The sequence below is a fragment of the Sporothrix schenckii genome (genome assembly GCF_000961545.1).
Source record: "Sporothrix schenckii 1099-18 chromosome Unknown Cont42, whole genome shotgun sequence".
NCBI classification, from domain to species: domain Eukaryota; kingdom Fungi; phylum Ascomycota; class Sordariomycetes; order Ophiostomatales; family Ophiostomataceae; genus Sporothrix; species Sporothrix schenckii.
The window spans coordinates 280,250-297,273 of NW_015971143.1; the positions used below are offsets into that span (position 1 = coordinate 280,250).

Sequence of the window (17,024 nt, forward strand, 5' to 3'; positions counted from 1 at the left end):
CTATTTCTTCCAGCTCAAAAAGTTGAGCAGGTTGTTCCGCGGGTCCTCGATGGCGCCGTCAAAGACGCGCTGACGGGACGCCTCGCTCTCAGGGGTGTTGTAGGCGGAAAAGACACGGTCCAATGTCTTGGACTCGGTGTGCAGCTGGCTGTAGACGTATGTGGCGACGGCAGAGGCGAGGCCGAGAGAGACGATGGAGCCGAGGGCTCTACAGGTGGTTAGCGGGGGAAAGGGGAAAACAGACGGTTGTTGGTAAATTAGATGCTGGTTGTTTGACTGACTTGGAGGCCACAGAGGTAGACATGATGAACAGGATGATGTATATGATGATATTGTAAATAAAATGTGTGTGGTGGCTTGCTTGGATGCAGCGTGCCGTATGTCGAGTCGTGCAAGAAGGGTTGTCCAGAGCGTGGGGATGTTTTGTATTGACTATAAGGTATGGTAAAGTACTGTGGAAATATGATGTCGGGTTGATGAATGCATGGAAGTGTGTAGATGCCGTGATAGGAGCATCAAGAAATAAAGCATCATGACTGTCTCCCTTTTATATTGTCCATCGCCCTCACCACCAGGACCGTCCCATGTCGGTTCCGACCATTTTCGTGGTCACTCGCCAGTCCGCCCTAGAACATGCACAGCATAGCTAGACAACGCCTTGTTCGGGTCGACTGCCGGCATCCAACGGCACGAGGCCGTCGTTAAAATCGTGAGTTGCAACCGTAAATCGCATGTTTTGCCGTGCCCTCCCAGGTAGGAGAGTGCAGGCCGCGAAGGCGCAGTGGTCAGAAGGAGGAGTAGTTCGATATGTCACACGGTTTTTAGTGGCAGTCGCGTGTTAGGGCAGATGCAAAGTGGAGCGGCCCGCGCTGACTTTGTGTCGACAGGGCGCCCTTTGGCGAGGCTGTGGTCTCGGCTGGTCCCAGCCACTGTGGTGTGACTTTGGAAATAAAATACTGCGTATTTGAGTTTTCGTGCTCCTCCAGACGCTATGTCCTTGGGGGTCTGTCGGGGATTTCCGCGGTGTCTCCCACAATGGAAGGGGACCAACCAGACTGGCAGCATCGGCAATTCCAGGTCAAAACCACACCACCGCATAGGAAAGAGTACGCGACGACCTCTGACAGCTGTTAAAGGCTACGTCGTAGAGATTTGTAGCGAACAGTTACCTCCAGCATCTTGGGACATTGCCATGAGGCTGTGCAGCCAGGATCTGGGAACTTAGAATCTGAAATCTCGTAGCATTGCGCCGAGTCCGTCGACAGATGCGGCATCAGTATTCTCTCTTGCATACGGCATTGCCACTGATTCTTCGTCGCCCTGTTTGAATCGAGAAGATGTAGTATCATTGAAGAGGCACCATTTCGTAACGTCGTAATTACGGGCTATTGCATTGGTGTCTGATACCCGTCTGGTAGAGTGATAGTGCTCACTGTCGACACAAGGCTGAAGCTGACCGCTGGCAATGGTGGGTACGTAAGCAAGATGCACGGTTAAACCGACGACCGAAAAAGACGATGCAAATGGTCAAAGGTATTGTATTGTATCCTTTGCCCCCTTTTGTCACGGTGCTTCGTTCCTTCCCGACAAGTGGTTGACATCGCAGTTTCCGCAATGGGAACTGGACAACAATCCCGTCTTCTCGGCATCGCATTTTGTAACCGGCAAACACATCGCCATGTCTTCCCGAATCGTAATCCAAAAGCCTATATTCCACTTTGTATATCAACACCCCGACCGGTCTTTTGACGTGATCCCGCAGCCCCGCCGGCCGCCTGGGGCACCTGGAGCCAGCCCCAGGGACGGCAGCAGCCTTGGGGATGGATCAAAGAGCGTTCACATTCCCTGGAACGGCTCAGCCGAGGCAGTGTCCCACTTTTCCCCTCCACGAGCAAGTTCTTGTCTTTGTGTGAACCACAGGCCTTTGCGCACCTTGTGCACCACATTTTCCAGAACGCTTGGAGAACAGGCGGACCGGCGACGTGAGTTGGGGTTAATCTACGTAGTCTTGGAACCTGGCCTGCCGCAGGCTTGTGACACTCGGCGCATCTCGGACGTGGCATCCATATAGCTTCTTCTCGTTCTCATTCTCTTTCGAGTGTGTTTCCATATGACGAGGCCGTCTTCCTCCCTTGCTATTCTTTTGGACGTCCTTGGCACCTTGCCTTCTTGCTCTTTCATTTGTTGTGCACTTTTATCATGACGGGCGCGTAACTCGATTTGTCTCGATTGGTTCTTGTTTATCATCGACATCGTCGTTTTCACGTGCAATTATACGATTTCGCCAGCGTTCTACGGACGAGCTCTCTCTCCATTGATTCGGCCACCGTCCCATTCCTTTTGTCCAGCCTCCCCATCGCCCACCATGCCACAAAGTCAGTCAATCCAGGACACGGTCCGGCACTTTAGCCAGCAGCCATGGTGCGCCGAGCTGTTTGCCCGCCCCGGCATCCGCTGCAGCATGCCCAGCTCCCGCTATGCCCGCGAAAACGACACCACCGGCCGCCTCCTCTCGCAGGACAACCTGTTCCACCGCGCGCTCAACAACGACGACGGCGTGCCCCATATGCTCGTCGTCTACCAGGAATACGGCGCCCCGGGTGTGCCTCCACCGCCGGCGCCGCCCGGTGATGCGAGCCTCGGCACCGGCCAGGGTCTGCGGTTCCTCCTCCCGTCGGTGTCGCTGCTGCTGGATTTGCGCGACAACGTGCGGGGGTTCAATGGATACACGCACGGCGGGTTCTTGGGCACCATCATCGACGAGGTCATGGGCGCGCTCATCTACACCAACTACGAGGTGCAGGCGATCAAGGAGGACGAGGCCGAGGAGGCGGGCACGGCGTGGCAGCAGCCCGCGCCCAAGGTGGTGGACATGAGCACGTGCGGGCTGGCCATGACGGCAGGCATGGACGTCAAGTTCCGCAAACCCGTGCCCACGCCCGGCGTGGTCATTTCCACGGCTACACTCAACCGTATCGACGGCCGCAAAATATACATTGACGTGGAGATCCTCGACGGCACGGGCGCCGTGTGTACGACGTGCGAGGGCCTCTGGATCAGCATGACGCCTCTGCGGGAAGCAGTGGCCGAGGAGAGCACGTCGAGCAAGCTGTAAACAAGCTGTAAACAAGCTGGTTCTTTTGCCGTTCTGCTCGTCTCGTTGTGTCTTGTCTTGTTTTGTTTTTCTTTGTTTTATTGGTCATATCTGGGTATATACATTGGGATAGATAGGACACCTTGGTAGCAACAATCGTTTAATATCACCGGGGTTTGTATACGTCATACCAACGAGGTCCTCTTACGTGGCGTTGCTCTGGGTGCTGGTTTGTCCGGCTGTACTTGTTGCGCACCACGCCTGTGCCCTCGTCAGAATTTGGTGCTCGTGGGACGTTGGGTCAACGGTGGCGAGCAGCGTCGAAGCAGCTGCTTGAAATCGACTGTGCTCCTCCGTAGCCTCACTAGCCTCGCTGGTGGTGGTGCCAGTTTCGCGCCGGAAGTGCTCGAGGTAGGCCACGGCCGTGCGCAGAAACACCCACACAGCCTCACCGGTCCAGCGCAGCGACGTGGCCATCTCCTCGACCTGCACAACCGTCTCTTCGTACAGAGGCGATGGCTGTGCCGGGGCAGCGTCTGTGCGGCGCGGCAAAGACGGTGAAGACGGTGAAGGCGGTGAAGACGGCAGCGACGCAAGAAGGAAGAAGAGAAACGACCAGCCGGACGTGTCCGTGTGGTGCCGATAGCACCAGTCGCGCACGACCACGACGAGCTGCAGCATCTCGTCGTCGTGTTCGTCCGTCTTTGGTGTGCCATGTCTGGATCCCTGGCTCTGCCACTGCACAAGCCACCGCGCATGCTCCCATGCGTAGTAGTTGCGTGGATGCCGCACAGCAGCCACAGTGACGACGTGCGTCACATCGCGAAGCAGACGCGTCCGGTCGGTCGCCGGATTCGCCAAGCGCAAAAGCAACCAGCGCCGGTGGCTCCAGAGCGTCGGCGACTTGGTGTGCCGGTGCAGGTGGCTGGTGAGAAGGCTGTCGATGAGGTGGAGCTCGTCTGCGAGGAGTTGCGACGCGCGCGAAGCAACAGGGACGTCGGCCGCGGCGTCGGCACTGGCCGACAGAAGGTCCTCCTGTATCAGCCGCTTGCGCGTGTTGGCGGCCGTCAGGTGCTCCGGGTCCATCAACAGCAGGACCGCCGTGGCGCGTAGGATGCGTGTGCGCACGGCGTCGGTTGCGGGCAGCAGAAACGCCGCCGCTCTGTGCTTTTGCAGCGTCTCCCGGGCGACGATAAAGGCTTGCACGAGAGCCAGCTTGGGTACAGCCACGGCATTGCCATCCCGCAGGACGTAGCTGCCATCGGGCAACGGAGGATGCTCGCGACCGAGAAACTCGATCTCAAGACGTTCCTGCTGTTCCGCTGTCTCGGTCAAGACATCTGCGATGGCACAGAATGCCGCCTCCGGGTCACCAGACTGCAGGGCCGCCGCCGTGGCCTTGTCGAGAGCCCGCGACATGGCCCGGTTCGATAAACAGATGAATCCAGCGAGGTTGTGTGCATATGTCTACGTAGAAGTGCTGTCCTCGGTGGGACCTCCATACTCGGCTTGAGCCTAGCCCCTCTTTCCTCTATTAGTGGGCTCCGTCGCTGGGTTTCAGTGCTGCTGACCTTGCTGTGGCGGATTTACCACACCTGTGGCGGTGCATCCCCCCCAGTGAGATGCACTGTAATTACGAATTAATGTCAAGGAGTACAAAGCATTGTGTCCGAGATGCACAGTTAACCGCTACGACAAAACCCTCCTTTCCCCCTTCATCGCACCGAACACGCGAGCGATCTCGAGACACCATACACGCCGCCCACCCACGATGCCGTCCCTCCTGCTCGTCGTCTTCCTCGTCGAGCTGGCCGTCCAGGTCGTCAACTCGCTCGGCGCTGCCACGATAGCCGACTTCCTCTGGCGCATCTACAACATTGTGCCGTCCAAGCAATCGGCCGCCGTCGCCGCGCAGCGCAAGGCCCAGACCGAGTACCTCGCCCTCCGCCGGGAGCTCCATGCCACCAGCAGCCAGGACGAGTTTGCCAAATGGGCCCGTTTGCGCCGCCAGCACGACAAGAAACTGGAAGAGTTGGAGGCGAGGAGTACGTCACCTGTACGCCCTTTTTTGGAGTTAGAGCTTGGAGTTTGGATCGCTGACATGTCTAGAAAAATCCCTCGACACGGGCCGGCGCTCGTTTGACACGGCCGTCACCGTCCTCCGCTTGGCCCTCACGCGCGGCCTGCAGTTTTTGCTGCCCTTTTGGTACGCCCGCGAGCCCATGTTCTGGCTGCCCCATGGCTGGTTCCCTGGCTACGCCGAGTGGCTCGTCGCTTTCCCGCGCGCGCCCCGCGGCAGCGTGAGCATCACCTCGTGGCAGCTGGCCTGCACGGGCGTGCTGGTCTTGGTCAAGGACACCCTTGTGGCGCTCGTGGCGCTGGTGCAGGAGGCCAGGGACACGACGCCGCCGTCGCAGGAAAAGGAGACGACGTCCACAAAGCAAAAGGAGGCAGCGGTGGCTGCGGAGGGTGCGTCGAGCAAAGACACGTCCAGCGAGACGAAGGCTGCGCGGGCAGGAAAAGACGAACTGTAGGATTCAGCACGATTCTGGCTTGCGTGGGTAGGCCCCATAAGCACCACGAAACGGATGTCAGGAGTACATTGTGGCAGCAAGAACGACGGGAGGCAACATGAAAACATATGTGACGGGATAAATCATCACGGTCGGCGTTTCGGTTGCAAGCATGTCTACGGCCGGCTTACTTTGTTTTACGATAATATACCAAATACAGCGAATATGCGCGTCTCTACGAACCGAGCCGAAACACCAAAGCAAACGACAACAGCAGCTTCCAATACACATGTCTCTCATTAATTTGACGCAGTTGATCTCCATAGAGGCAAAAAAGGGAGGGCCTGCAACACGATATGAGATGACTCTTGGCAGAGTAAACTTGGGTTCGCTCTGGGCAACAGATTGACTGTGGCGGCCATGGAAGAGTAAGGGCCACCAAAGCTTCGAAAGTGCCCGTTGTTACGGAGAATCACGGAGAATCACTGAGACGTCACGGAGACATCACGACGAGATCACGGAAGGCGATCACAGTGTAGACAGATCACACACGAACAAACCTTAAATACAGGCGCCACGGATGGAGAGGCATCAACGTGTCCCCGCCGTGGCCTATATCCCATATTGTGCTGCATGGACAATGTCGCTGTCGTTTAAGAAATGCGTCGCACTGACGCCCGTGGCTTGTCGCGAAGTCTGTACGTACACAGTGTTTGGAGATCGTGGCTGTCTTATGAAGGAAGACGGAGAGATTGAGATTTTCTCGAAGCTATTTCTTGCGCTGCCAATTTATGGGCCCATTCAACAGACCCACAGTTTCTCGGCGGTCACGTGTTGCCAGCTGGCATCTCGAATACAGCACTGCATGAGAACTCAAGGGCAGGTACAAAGCCATATAACAGAAAGTCGAAATCCAGATGAGAAACAGTTTCAATATACGACAAAAAAGACGAACTATTGTAAAGAGGACGAGTGCTTGTTTAACACAGTCATAATCATGGTTGGCTGGGACAAAGGCACATGCCTGGACAAGGCACGGCCTCATTGGCTGCTACTTCGTCATTCAGGAACAGGGAGGCGCGACCCACTTCTCACCACCGGTCCCTTGTCCCTTATGTAGCTTTAGTCGCCAGACGTAGAAGGACAGCTTTGTCCTAATATAGCAGCCTATTCACGTCTCAAAGACACGCCGCCACGACGTCGTGCTTCGACACATGTCGTTTGTGTCTGCTGGTTTCTTGCCCTTTGTACAGCCTCTCCGCCCTGGCCAGAGCGATCGTTTTCGACACAAGAAAGGCAACATTCGCACCACAAACGACGATTGCGAGCCGCTGTGCTCTGCCATCCGCAGCCATGGCGATTCCATGGGGAACGTAAGTCGACATGTCTTTTGCGTTTTCGTCCGAGGACTCCTCCTGAATGCTCGCTCACCTTGCACTCCTCGATGCAGACTCAAGTCCCTGCTCATCTTCTTTGGGCCGATGCTGCTGCCGCGCGCCACTAGCATGTACCGCAAGCTCAAGGCCGAGGCAGGCGTGCGTGCACAGCAGAGCCAGCAGGGCGGCCCGGCAGCAGCCATCGTCCGGCCGCTGGCGTTCCGCTCGGTCCTTGTTCTCAGTCTCCTGGCCACGGCCGCCCTGGCCTGGCTGCTGTCGGGTGGCCTCGTCCTGCCCGCCTCGGCCAGCCACGCCCTGCGTCTGCCGTCGGCGCTGCGCATGCCGGAGAATGTCTTTGTCGCGACCGAGTCCCGCCTGCAGGCACCCACCGACGTCCTCTTCACTCGCCTTGCGTCTAGCCGCCCCAACCACACGCTAACGGCCGCGGACGAGGCTCTGCGTCTACGGCTCGTCAGTCTCGAGTCGCGCCTGCTGTACCTCCAATACGGCCCAGATGTGCTGGCCAACTGCCCCTTTTGTGGCGGCACCGGCGTCGATGCCGCCAGCCGGTTCAGTGCCATGCACTACCTGTACTATGCCATGGCGGACCTCGTTGCCGCCCACCTTGCCAACCTCGTCCTGATTGCTCTCGTCACGTCGCCGCTTCTCCTCCTGGGCCGTCGTGGCAAGTCGTCCGGCAGCAGCGCGTCCGCCAGCGCCGGGGCCGGGGCCGCATCCGTCTATGCCGACTTTGACGCCCACGGCGAGTCCGCCGCCGACCACGCCTATGACGTCGCCGCCGCGCACATTCGGCGCTGGCGCACCCCGGCGTCCCTCGTCGCCCTGTGCTTTGCCGCGCTCGACCTGTACCTCGTGGCCTCGTACAACGGGCAGCGCAACGCGCGCGCCACGCGCCTGGCCGAGCTCGACTTCTTTTACTGGTCCATGCGCACGTACCGCGCCGTCGCCTGCGGCGGCCTCCTCGCTGCCCTGGCCGCCGTTCTGTACCTGGCCGCCTCGGGCCGGCACAGCTCGCCGCGCTTGGGCCTGCTCGGGGTCGTGCTGTTCGGCGCGCTGCCGCCGCCCTCGCCGGCCCACCGCGTCACGGCGGTCACGCGCGGCTTGGCGGGCGTCAAGAGCAAACTGAGCGCCGGCGCGATTGTCAAGAACACGGCGCTGCGCGACACAGACCTGCGGGCGCGCACGCAGGCGTACTGGGCGCGGGAGGTGATGCTGGTGGCGGAGGCCATGGAGGAGCGCGACGTGATTGAGGGCGTCAACGACGCCCTGCAGAACCGCATCGACATTCAACGCATCGCGCGGGATGCGGAGCAGTATGCGCAAAATGTGATACCGTCATTGGCACCGCCGTCGTCGGCGGGTCGAAGTAGCAGCCACGGCAGCAGCCAAACGACACCGGTGCAACCGCAGCCACAGGTCGTCGTGTCACGGTCGACGACGCCCGTGGCAGCTGGCAACAAGCCCACGAAGCGGAAGTGAATATTGCTGTTTTCGTATATGAGGAAGAACCGGGTCATACTGCAGCCAGCATTGCATGCCATTTGAGATGCTCTTTGTTTCTATTTTGATTTTTTTATAGTACATGATATCAGCCGCTTGGGCGCGTTTGCAAATAGAGTGTTTGTTCTACCAAGTTACATGCACTTTGTGACAGTGAAAAAATCTATCTTGACGGCATTTTGCGTCTTATATCGCTGTCTACGTACTTGATTTGGCCACAGAGGCACATGCAACAGAAAAACGAGAATAAAAAAAGCCAAGACAGACAAAAAGCTCACCCTCAACACACACCTACATGTGCTAACTATGCGTCCATAGTAGTCTCTGTAGATGGAATTGAGGGTTACGAAAACCGCGCTGGGCGATTTTTGCACGAAATATCCCCGGTGGAACACTTCGCCGGCTGGTCGAACCAGGAACCTCCCGGTGGAGGCCCTCGTTAATCCAACTGGGCCAAACGATTAGGGCCAAGTTGATCGAATGGTCCAGTTGAATTGAGGGGCAGACCACTCTGCAAAGATATAAACCATAGACCTGCCCTCATTGGGCTTTTTTTTCTTTGTTTTTGGGTTGCGAGGGCGTGGCCGGATGTTCTCCGGAGGGCAGGTGCGAGAGTGGAGCCGGGCTGGGTCGTTCTTGCCGTTTTGGTACTTCCCGCGGCAGTCTGGCACGGCGACAAAGTGCGGCCGGTCTAGTGGGGCAGCATCAAACGATGGAATACGGTTTGCACTGCGTGCCAGATGCCCCGGTTAGCCGAGGAGCGACAGACGCTCAAAGCCAGCAATCCCTGGCGTTGTGTTGTTGTTGGCCGGTGCCGCATCGCCGTTGTCTTGGCTCTGGCCGTTGGTGTCGTTCTCCACGCCGAGATTGGCCATCGCAGGCGCTGCCTGGTCACCGTCAAAGGCTGGTTGCTGCCACACTTCGCGGATGGCCGCTTGGCATGCCTCAATCAGCTCGGCCATCAGAGCCTCAATGGCACGCGCCCGCTCGGCCATATCACGCCGCGTCAGGCCGACGACAAGGCGCTCGACCTCCGGCCGCGCCCGCTCCACACGCTCAACGAGACGCCGCACGCTGTTGATCAGGTACTCTTGCTCGTACACGGTGCCCTTCCGGCCGCGGGCGCGCTTCTTCTCTTCGCGTTTCTTGCGGTTCCGGTGCTGCTGCGTGGTCCCGGTGCCGCCGGTCTCGCCCGTCTTGCCCGTGGCGGCGGTGCCTGTGCTGTAGCGCGTGAACAGGCTGGCACTCGTGCTGATGCGTGAACTGGCCGCGATGGACACGTCGTCGGGGACGTCTTCGCCGCCCAGCCGTTCGCCCTCGTAGAAGCCGAGTGGATCCTCAATGGCCTTCTGCCGGAGCTCGAGTATGCGAGGCACCTGTGCCTTCAACTGAGACCGACAGTCGGCCAAGAGCTCCGTCGACGAAGACAGGGCATCGCCCAAGCCCGGGTCGACGTGTGTCTGTAGTAGATCCGCACGGCGCAGGCGCGCCGTCACGCGCATCGCCTCGGCAAACTCGTATGCCTTGCACAGGGTGCGCACACTCTCGACAGACTCGAGGTACTCCAACTGAATCTTGGCTGCAGCAGTGTAATCGCGCGCCTCGAGGAGGGCATCGACAAGATTGGAGGCAAGCTCGCTGAGAACATCGCTGGATAAAGGTGGCGTCTGACTCTGCGCGGCGAAGAGGCATTCTCGCCAACAGGATACGCCTGCAGACTGGTAGCAGCTCGTCGCTTTCGAAAAGTTCTGCAGCGACTCGTACGCCAGGCCAGCCTCGCGGAACTTGGACTGGGTGACAAGGTACTCGGCATATGCATTGGTGATGGCGGAGTGGCGCTCGGTATTGTAGCGGTAGATCCCAAGAGCTTTCTTGTACAGACGGTGCTTGTTGGTGTACTGTAGGAACTCGTTGAAGTCGTCAAAGTCGGCGAGATGGCTAAGCGCCTTCCCATGTCGCTCGAGATGGTCGTCGATGGAAAATTTGCGCCAGGTTGGTGACATTTCGTGCAGTGTCCGAATAAATGGGACATACTCCTTGGGGTCTCGTTGGGACTGTTGTGCAATGGCCATTGTCAAATCCAGATCGTACAGGCCTAGGGCGTGGTCGTAGAGCTGGTTGACGTCGACAAGAAAGCAAATGTGCTCCACGGCCTTTGCCGACACGGTTCTGGCTGCAGCCGTATCGTTGGCGTGAAGGAGCTGGGCAACAACAGTCAAACCGTCATCAATTGCCGGCGGCAGTTTGGACACGTGCGCTGTGATGATGTTCTGGAGGTTGGTTTTCTTCCGCGTTGCCAGACGGGCTAAAACAGCATCGCACACCGTGTTGACCTTGGTGGATGACGCTGATGCGGGCGCCGGGGTCGGTGGCACCAGCTGAGGTAGTCTAAATGGTGTGGCTGTACTTGTTTTCTTTGTGTCCTTGTACATGGTTTGAGACACATCCTCTTCCTTTAGGGAGGACAGAAACAGGTCAATGGACGCGACGTCGTTGAGCTGGTCAAGGAACAGGTCGACATTGGCGAGGAACTGCTGCGGTGTATGGTCGTAGAGAATGTTCATGTCGACACGCTGGGATCGGCAAAAGGCAAAGGCTTTACCATAGTCGAGCGCGTCGATCAGCTTCCGGATGCCAGCCACAACCATAGCTCGAGGAAAGATGGTCTCTAGGTTTCCTCGAGGCATTTGAAGGACGACGCACAGGTTGGATGGGATCGACGTGACAAGACGCGCACCCTGCTCGATACTTCTGCATCTCTCATCGACTTCAGGATTGTCGAGTGGGATTTCGAGATCGTGAACGTCTGTCAGGTGAACGAATTTGAGGAGGTGATTGCTTGTTGTGAAGACAAGGTGGTCATCCGTCACAATGAAGGAAGTGCAGTTCTTGGTCAATTGACGCTCATTGGCGTAGAGGTGTCCGTTTCTCGACAAGCCAATGGCAAACTGAGGTCCAGATTCGTCAGACTCGACGACCTCGACCCAAGGAAGGAGACTAGGTAGCTTCGCACGGAATGGGAAAGCAGAGGGGGCTTCTGCGTTCAGTTGAGTCAAAGCGCCTGAAGGATCTTGAGTATAGAGATCGCGGCTTTGGTGGGCAGTTGCCAGGATCGAGCCGCGTGCAACTGACACTGGGTCCGTTGGCGTCAACTGGCCACCTTCGCGGTCAAGTACAAAAGAACGTATCTGCGTCCGAGACAACGCATCCCAACCAAGAACGTACACGGCGTACTTCGAGCCTTGGATGAAGCACACTTCCAGCGGGACAAACCCAACAAAGTTGGCATCATCTGCAAATGAGAGCGAAGCCGCGAGAGTTGGCTGGGGCGGCCGTTTGGCAGTGGCAGGCCATGTCCACGAGAACACCTCAAGCCCACTCGTGGTCAACACGGCGAGGGCATCGTCTTTGGGGGAAAAGGCAACGTCAATTGCCGGTAGGCTGATAGGAAGCTCGAAGAGGCTCATTGGCGGGGGCATGTTTGTGGCACGCAGTGGCGTCAGCTTTATAGACTTGCCGTCTATGACGGCGACAGAGCCGTGGTCATTCGGTGGCGTGAGGGTTCCCCGGGCCGTAGAAAAGACATATTCGGCACTGGCGAGGCCGTCGAAATTGGAGGTAACGAGGCGTAGTGGCTTTTCAGGGTGCCACACTGTCAGTGGTCGCTGTGACCTCGTGACAATCTCCTGCTTGAGATACCAGTGGTAGTTGCTCATAGTCCAGAACTGGACTTCGCTTCCGTATGTGATGGCAAGCACCGTCGAATCGGTGTTCCAGTCGAGACCCACGGGTCCTGTACCAGCTCCCGTTGATGGCAAACGGAGCTCAAACTGGCCGTGCCGGAGGCCATTGCGTTCGAAGAAGATGATGTTGAATTGGTCAGGGTGGCTCCCCCCAGGTTTGCGTTGAACGGTCGCCAACAGATTTCCGGACGGCCGCCAGCTTAGATAGCTCTCTAAGCCGTCAACAGGCTCGCTGGCACTGTCAAGTACACCCTCGCGGTTGTAGACACGAACGACCCGCCGGCGCTTCGTCTTCGTCTCTGGCGAATTTGCTGCTTCGTCCCCGCCTTCGACGATTGTTTCCACTGCATTCACAGCCACATACTCGCCATCCCCACGCCAGCTGATGGTCACGGCAGACGAATCGTCTGCCGGACTCAGCGTGCCGTCGTCGACAATCTCTGGTATTGTAGGGTCGCGCATGGCCTTGGCAGCACCACGGCCCTTGAACTGGGTTTCCTTCTTTCCCCAGCCGACAGAGACGTGCTTTGAGGCGGCCAGGTCGGCAGGGGTCAGGGGCGTCTCCCCGATGGTCTCGAAGGCCCGGCTCATCAATATCAAGTTGCCGCCAGTGGTGACAAGCGCAAGCACCTCCTCGTCGGGCGACCAACGGGCGGCTGCAATGCCTGGGTCGACAGAGCCGACAATTTCAATGTGCACAGGTTCATGTGACCCAGACGTCTCCTCACGGGCCATGACAATGTCGCCACCGGCCATGATGACACAGACCGTGGCCAGGTCGCCAAAATAGTGCAGGCTCACAATCCGGTCCACGACAAGGTCTGGGTTAGGACTGAGAGCATCCCATGAAGCAATGTCATGACAAGATCTGAGAGGACACGTTAGAATACCAAGTGATTGACACTCAGAACACATTCGGACAAGTATATAAGACGCAGCACGTACAGCTCAGAGTGGTCGACGACGCGGGTCAGCCGCACCTTCGGCTCGTCCTCTGACGGGCCAAAGGCCGCAATCACCTCGTCTTGCCCGGCATCCCAGCAGGCTGCTGTGGCACCGGTAGCATCGTGGCACACATCATAGCGGATGTTGCGGAGGTTCCGCATGGCGGGCAGCCGCTACGGATCGATAAAAAATCGGTCCGGGCGCTGCGTGCGTGAGGACGAGTGTGGCTGTCCTATGGAGGGGTTTGCAAAGGGCCGTGGAGAGACCAGATACGTTTGGTTAAGGATGAACGGGGTGAGACACGACGACAGTTGAGGACTGGCAGTGGCCTTGCCAAGGATGGGGCTGCAGTCGCTCGCTTCGTCCGATCCTTCAGAGGGAAGGCACGATCGAAGTGAAAAAAAAGTTTGCCTATTGGTGAGGTGCCTTTTGAATTCTGGCACTGTGCGGGGCTGCGCCAATGAGCCTCTGCTCAGGCCAAAAGTAGAGACAAAGACAGTGCGAGCACGCCAGATTTACGGACAGCATCAAAAGCTTCAGGCGAGCTGATATGTCTCCAAGTTCAGACAACAGAGAAAGTTGTGAAACGATGCAACGCAAAGTGGGCACTTCTTAGCCTCTCTTCTTAGCTCGATTGACCCAAGTGACCGGCTACTTCTGAGGCTGATCTCGTAGCTGACAGCTCTGCCCAAGCCAAAGACGACGGATTTCAAGCTCCTGCTTACTTCGTAGTCATTTGGCTTGGGCCGCTATGTTGTGAGACATGGCAGGTTCGTAGGCGGCGTGAGGGAAACTACGATGGACGGAGACAGAGCCACGAATACGTCGTACTGGTCAACTGAGACAGTGTCAGAATGATGAGGTGAGATACGTGTCTCCGGTAGAGAGGGTGGTAGAAAGAATGAAGAATTTTCTAATAACAAGGAAACAACTCGGATAACCACAGTAATAGAGCCGGTGATAGGTAAATGCCCGGTCGTTCTGTCTCGATGTCGCCCAACCTTTCCGACTTTTGTTCGTCTGCGCGTGGCGTTGCCTAGTATTGTCTCCCTGTCCCTGGCCGAGGAAGCATCTGAAAGGCAAGTTTTCAAAAGAACCGCTGACAGCACCACACTATAAGATCCAGAAATGCGCCGCCAATCATACCTTTTAGGTGATGTTGATTCTCAACTGTTGTCTCTCGTATTTCGGCCGTCTCGCCTTCCTTGCATGCACCTTTGCCTCTTTCCTTTTCTGTCTTTTTTCTTCGCGTGCAATTGGTGCGTACTTCTTGTAGCGGGTGGTGGCTGTGGTTTGTTCGCACCTTCCTTGCTTTGCTCGTCTTTCTTCTGCTGCTCCACTCGCCCAATCAACAGCCCCAGCATTCCTTTTTCTCGGCTCCTTTCAATCCCCCATATCCACCACCTCCGCACTTGTGACCTGCTAGCCCTCCCTTTTCTCAGCTCCCCTAGCTCTTTCCCAAGACAAACTCTGAGAGACGTTCATTTCTCGCTGTTGGTTCTGGACCTTCCCCAACAGAAACGAACACAACCTTTTCACCGCACCATTGTGACTGTTGCATCCATCTCCTCTCATCTCTTTGCCATCTTCCCAAGCTCGCTACTACACGCGTTGGAGTTTTTCTGTCGACTTTAGCCAGCCTACCGCGCCGATTGGCGAATCCTCTCGGATAGACCCGAGAAAAGAAACCCGACAAAAGAAACCCGACAAGGGACGAGTCACGAGAAACAGCTATCCGGGAATAGAGCTGCAGGCACTCAACGATCGCGAGACACCGTCCACGAAACGAGATGGATCTCGCGTACTCCCAGCAGCAGCAAGCACGCCGCAAGAACCGGTCGGCCGCGAACCTGCAACACCTCTCGCTCGCACCGCTCACGTCGCGTCTTCCACTGCGTGACGACTACGACGGCACCGACATCATCGACAGCCATTCCTACTTCTCACATGCCCACACCAGCAGCAACAGCGCTGCCCTTGCGCGGATACCTTCTTACATCCAGGGTCGCTCGGCCCCGGCTACGCCGCGGCTGCTCTCCAAGTCGCCGACCGCGTCTCGCTCTCACTCCCACGAGGGCCGCCGTCGCGCTCACGTGGCGGGCGGTGGCTCCCGCACCCCGGGCGGCACGGGACACAGCAGCAAGGCCCATACCGGTGCGCTAGCAAAGAGCCTGTCGACAACGCAGCTGCACATTGACGGGAATCACCAGCATCTCCGCTCGAATGGCACCGGTGGCGCACGGCAGCACCGCCGCCGCAAGACGGACCACGGCCACCACGAGGGCGGCGGCGACGACTGGCTGTTCCGCGCCGCCGTTCTCGTCGCGAGCGAGGCCCGCGAGTCTAAGGGCCAGAGCTGGCTGACAGCACGTGCTAGCTCCACGAGCCTGTCGGGCTTGCGCAGCGCCGAAGAGGCCGAAGACGTTGCCGCGTTTGAGCGCGAGCTGGCGCGCGAGCGCGAGTATCTCGACCGCATTGCGGGCAGTAGCCGCCGTGGAAGCCGTCGCGGCAGCCTTGACCACGACGTCACGTCCCCGATTGCCTCGGCTCATGGTCACGGTCCCGCGAGCCGGTCGGGCAGCCGGTTCGGAAGCCGTGCGGGTAGCCACCTGGGCAGTCGCCCGACGAGCCGCACGCACAGCCGCGCTGGGAGCCGCGTGCAGCTGCTCACGCCCTTGGACACCCGGCGTCATTCGCCAGACTACAACGGCATGCCGGCCACGGGCGAGGCCGGGTACTTTGACTATGCAGAGGTTGCCGAAGACGACGGCGTGCATCACAATCATCTAGCGACGCCCGCAGGGCCGGACTTTGTCAACCTCGACGACGCGCTGGAAGCCATTGAGCTCCACCAGCGGGACATGAGTCTCGAGGACGAGGACCACATCCGGCGACTCGTCAAGCGCGAGAAGGCTGGCGGCGTCATGGGCTCGTGGCTGGGCAACGTGTTTGGCTGGTCGCTTTTCTCTGTCCAAGAGATAGAGGGCGAGGTGGACGATGACGACGACTACGACGACGACGAAGATGAGGAGGATGGAGACGAGGACGAAGTGGAGGAGGATGACGATACGGAGGCTGATGTCACCGAGAGACGCAGCGACGACATATTTGAGGAAGGCTCTGTCGGGCAGGATGGCAAAGCAGCAGCTAACGGCCGGCGGCGGCGGTCTCGGAAGCGTCGTGGCTGGAACCGGCAGGGACCGACCGTAGCTGCCAACCGACGCCGGTTCGAGGGCGATGAAAGCCACGCCACCGAGGATCCTGTGCCGCCACCGCCCGGTTCCAACGAAGGCACATGGCAGGACGCTGCCTGGCTGCTCAGTGTGGCATCCAAGGTAATTCTGTAGACGGGGGAGGAGCATGGAGCAGGAGCAAGAACTACACCGTAGAAACACGACCGGCCCTTAGATAATGCCTGCGTTCATTTTTGTTAGACGACTTAATAATACTACCTCATCTTACGGCAACCCTTTCCCTCCTGTGACATGTCATATTGATGCCTCGTCATTCGTTTCTCTTAAAAACTATCACGCTGCCAAACATTCACTGTGAGACATCTCCTCCGTAGTGTTGCTCCTCGATCCGAAGACGTCTACGAAACTACATCATACTTTGCATTATCGTTGACGCCCAAAATTGCTTGATATGTTTTGAGCAGTGACATCGAGTGCACGAATCGAGGACCGGGAGAGAGGGCCGGATGCGATTGGCTCGCTATGTTGCACCTCCTTTCGTTCAAAATCTCCCCAGCAAGCCGTTGCCTTGTCCCTTGACAAGCGAACGTTCAGGGCTAAGTATGATGCCAAGAGGACCCCCAACCTTCAGGTCCACC

General features: G+C 57.9%; 7 protein-coding genes across 7 annotated transcripts; 4 read left to right on the forward strand and 3 right to left on the reverse strand.

Annotated features, from left to right (window-relative positions):
* On the reverse strand, nt 1–304 carry SPSK_02067 (uncharacterized protein; the record flags this gene model as incomplete). The annotated part of the gene is made up of 2 exons (XM_016728962.1): nt 1–208; nt 282–304. The coding sequence occupies 2 exons, from the start codon at nt 302–304 to the stop codon at nt 1–3; spliced, it is 231 nt and encodes a 76-aa protein (XP_016589619.1).
* Nucleotides 305–2,365: 2,061 nt separating this feature from the next.
* On the forward strand, nt 2,366–3,115 carry SPSK_10398 (thioesterase superfamily protein; the record flags this gene model as incomplete). The annotated part of the gene is made up of 1 exon (XM_016736828.1): nt 2,366–3,115. One exon carries the CDS (start codon nt 2,366–2,368, stop codon nt 3,113–3,115), a length of 750 nt encoding a protein of 249 aa, XP_016589620.1.
* A 183-nt stretch (nt 3,116–3,298) lies between these two features.
* On the reverse strand, nt 3,299–4,513 carry SPSK_10397 (uncharacterized protein; the record flags this gene model as incomplete). Its single annotated transcript, XM_016736827.1, has 1 exon — nt 3,299–4,513. One exon carries the CDS (start codon nt 4,511–4,513, stop codon nt 3,299–3,301), a length of 1,215 nt encoding a protein of 404 aa, XP_016589621.1.
* Nucleotides 4,514–4,865: 352 nt separating this feature from the next.
* Nucleotides 4,866–5,628, forward strand: SPSK_01933 (chd5 domain containing protein; the record flags this gene model as incomplete). Its single annotated transcript, XM_016728831.1, has 2 exons — nt 4,866–5,139; nt 5,204–5,628. The coding sequence occupies 2 exons, from the start codon at nt 4,866–4,868 to the stop codon at nt 5,626–5,628; spliced, it is 699 nt and encodes a 232-aa protein (XP_016589622.1).
* Nucleotides 5,629–6,821: 1,193 nt separating this feature from the next.
* SPSK_01652 (uncharacterized protein) lies at nt 6,822–8,483 on the forward strand (the record flags this gene model as incomplete). The annotated part of the gene is made up of 1 exon (XM_016728559.1): nt 6,822–8,483. One exon carries the CDS (start codon nt 6,822–6,824, stop codon nt 8,481–8,483), a length of 1,662 nt encoding a protein of 553 aa, XP_016589623.1.
* A 770-nt stretch (nt 8,484–9,253) lies between these two features.
* On the reverse strand, nt 9,254–13,353 carry SPSK_01379 (elongator complex protein 1; the record flags this gene model as incomplete). Its single annotated transcript, XM_016728294.1, has 2 exons — nt 9,254–13,115; nt 13,193–13,353. The coding sequence occupies 2 exons, from the start codon at nt 13,351–13,353 to the stop codon at nt 9,254–9,256; spliced, it is 4,023 nt and encodes a 1,340-aa protein (XP_016589624.1).
* A 1,629-nt stretch (nt 13,354–14,982) lies between these two features.
* Nucleotides 14,983–16,539, forward strand: SPSK_01679 (uncharacterized protein; the record flags this gene model as incomplete). The annotated part of the gene is made up of 1 exon (XM_016728586.1): nt 14,983–16,539. The coding sequence occupies one exon, from the start codon at nt 14,983–14,985 to the stop codon at nt 16,537–16,539; it is 1,557 nt and encodes a 518-aa protein (XP_016589625.1).
* Between the last annotated feature and the right edge of the window lie 485 nt (nt 16,540–17,024).